This window comes from Carassius gibelio, chromosome B7 (genome assembly GCF_023724105.1).
Source record: "Carassius gibelio isolate Cgi1373 ecotype wild population from Czech Republic chromosome B7, carGib1.2-hapl.c, whole genome shotgun sequence".
Lineage (NCBI taxonomy): Eukaryota > Metazoa > Chordata > Actinopteri > Cypriniformes > Cyprinidae > Carassius > Carassius gibelio.
The window spans coordinates 37,403,544-37,406,262 of record NC_068402.1 but is presented as its reverse complement, the minus strand read 5'-3'; the positions used below and the strand labels follow the sequence as shown (position 1 = coordinate 37,406,262).

The window sequence follows — 2,719 nt, the reverse complement described above, 5'->3', positions numbered from 1 at the left end:
AAAAAAAAAAAAAAAAAAAAAAGTAAAATAAAAAAACATGGTACCAATTTTTTTTTTACATGTTCTTGGACAGGTTCCGTGAGATTCACCCCAAATGTATACTGAAAGATGCAGCTATAACTTTCAGCCGAACGTTTAAGTCCTTTGCAAAGCTAAATTCAGCATCTCTGGAGATGTGCGTCAACAATCACTGTCACTAATGGAGAGAAGGCAGCGGCAGTGGCACACTGGGAATGAAAGACTGATTAAATGAGAGAGAGAGAGAGAGAGATTAAATGTTTAAAAGGGAGAAAAACAGTTACAGTGCCATTTCCTTCACATTCGTCGATGAACAGCACATGTAGGTCATTTTATAAAACTGTGGCTTTCTCTTCACCATCACAAGCTGCTGTTAAACTCATCGCCCTCCGTCAAACACAAGCAAACGCTAGTCTCTGGGCTGACCAAGCTCCTTCATGACTGATCTTGAAACAGAAGTGAGAACTGTAGTAGTCACTTATGGTCGTGTGTTCGTCAGGATCTGAGGAGTCAGGTTTAACCGCTGAGAGGATCTTCACGATAGTGGATAGCGTAGCGCAGCTTCTCCAGCATCACATCGAGGGAAGAGTACTGCGGCAGCTTGACCATGAACATGCAGGTCTCCACGCGAACGTAACGCAGATCTGCTGAACCTGGAACAGATGGAAACACCAAGAGTTAATAGCTCCAGAACAATTCAACTTTATTTAAATACTCTACACCAATAGTGTTTTAAGAAAAGATGTTTTAGAACAGTTTTTCTATTGCGGTGTCCAACACTAAATAAATCTCTTGCACTGCACTGTAACTGCACTGATGGCACAGTTCAAATGTAAGTTTATTTGTTAATTTCGGACTCTGATCAAGTCAACGATGAATGTGTGACCCTCACCCACTGCCCCATCAGGGGGGGCGATCTTCATGGGGTAGGGGGGCACGTGAGCCGTGTCGGGGCCGCCGTCTTTACAGGGGCAGGTGAAGGGGATTCGCTCCTGGTTGCAGGCGAACTTGATGAACTTGCTGAGCTCCTCCTGCGTGAACATCTCGAGCGCGGCCCAGAAGAACTCAATGTGCTGGTCCGTCTCCATCAGTCCCACCTGATACATGGTGTGAGCCTGGGTCGACGGGATCAGGAGGACAGGTTCGGTTAGGGAACAAGCTCTGTTGTCAATTTGGTAAGCAAATGTGTAAAAAGTGGCATAATGTACAGTCAGTTGGATTTAAATGCATTACAGTTTCAATAAACATTAAGTGCAATTAGCTCTGCAGCTTTACAGTTCTTTGGACCCACTTAGTTAGGGCTCAAAGGGAGAGTCCACCCATTTGCTGTTAATTTACTCACCCTCTGGCCATTCAACGTTTAGCTGACTTTTCTTATTTTTCTAGGTGAATTGGTCTTTGGGGAAATTGATAAAAAAAGTCATTTCTAGTCTGAGTGACTGTCAGTCATCTGAAAGTGAGTTTTGATTGAGCAACTTGTAGATGTGTGCTGTTGTACACACAAACTGTTTCAGATGCTTCTTTGTTTTTCAGTCAACATTTAAAGCGAATCAAAACCTCCTATCAAAGTTAAACAAATCCCTTTTTGTCTCAGGACAACTTTCTTGATGCATTTCAAATGTTGACTGTAATTCACTAAAAATAACCATTACAAATGGTTTGCAAACGTACGCTCTAAATTGTTTGTTCATTATTACTCAGTTTCTTGCACAGACCAATCATTTCATTTCATAAGACCACATTGTTAATACCACGGGTATTTATTTTGTGTTGCCTGTATCTGCTTTTTTGGCTCTCACAGGGACAGTAACTGCTGACTTTTATTTTTTGAACAATCCCCAAGGATCACGTTTTCAGCTAAAAACTTGCCGTACTGTTCAGCTGCAGATAAAAGTCTCCTATGTCTCAAATGGCCTCAGGGAGAGTAAATTAACAGAAAAAAAACTGTGGAAAGTAGCCCTTTATATGCACTTTTGTTTCACTAGGGACCACAGGTAAGTCAACAAAGATGAAGGCAAGCGTTAACGTCTCAATGCTGGAAGTAAAGTCACAGGAAAGTGAGTTGAGCGGTTGACTGTCAGACCTTGAGGAACTCCAGGTTGACGTGCGGCAGGCCGCAGGTGCGCAGCTCCAGCTCAGCGGGGCTCAGTAAGGTCAGGAGCTGCAGGGGTATGATGGAGCCCAGCCCGGCGCGGACCGCCGACATACACTCCACATTCTGCAGCTCCCGCAGACGCAGATCTCGCACCGCTCGCACATACACCTCCTTATTCTCCCAGCTGAACAAACACACACACAACTACATGCATTAGAGATCAACTAACAATCTAATAACATTCAAGAAGCACTCAGCATTTCACCATATCGCAATAAGCACAGTACATGCATTTTTGAGTCTAATATAAAGTAAAACGGGTCCCACTTTATATTAGGTGGCCTTAACTACTATGTACTTACATAAAAAAATAAGTACAATGTACTTATTGTGTTCATATTGTATTGTAAAACACTTTTGCTGCTATTGAGGTGGGATGGGGTAAGGTTAGGGAGAGGGTTGGAGGTATGGGTAAGTTTAAGGGTGGGTTGAGGTGTAAAGTATGGGTCAACAGTGTAATTATCAATGTAATTACAGAAATTAAATACAGATGTAATTACATGTAGTTTTTTTTTTAATATAAGTAAAATGTAAAAACATGTATGT

The 2,719-nt window shown here is 42.2% G+C and overlaps 1 protein-coding gene across 1 annotated transcript in view; it reads right to left on the bottom strand.

The window, feature by feature from the left end:
- Window positions 1-2,719, bottom strand: part of LOC127962174 (probable E3 ubiquitin-protein ligase HECTD4) — an 83,938-nt gene continuing 81,219 nt past the window's right edge. The window contains exons 74-76 of the mRNA XM_052561672.1: window positions 2,102-2,297; window positions 911-1,133; window positions 1-671 (exon numbers count right to left, since the gene is read on the bottom strand). Of these exons, the coding sequence (XP_052417632.1) occupies window positions 535-671; window positions 911-1,133; window positions 2,102-2,297 (556 nt within the window). The 3' untranslated portion in view covers window positions 1-534. The remainder of the gene's footprint in view (window positions 672-910; window positions 1,134-2,101; window positions 2,298-2,719) is intronic.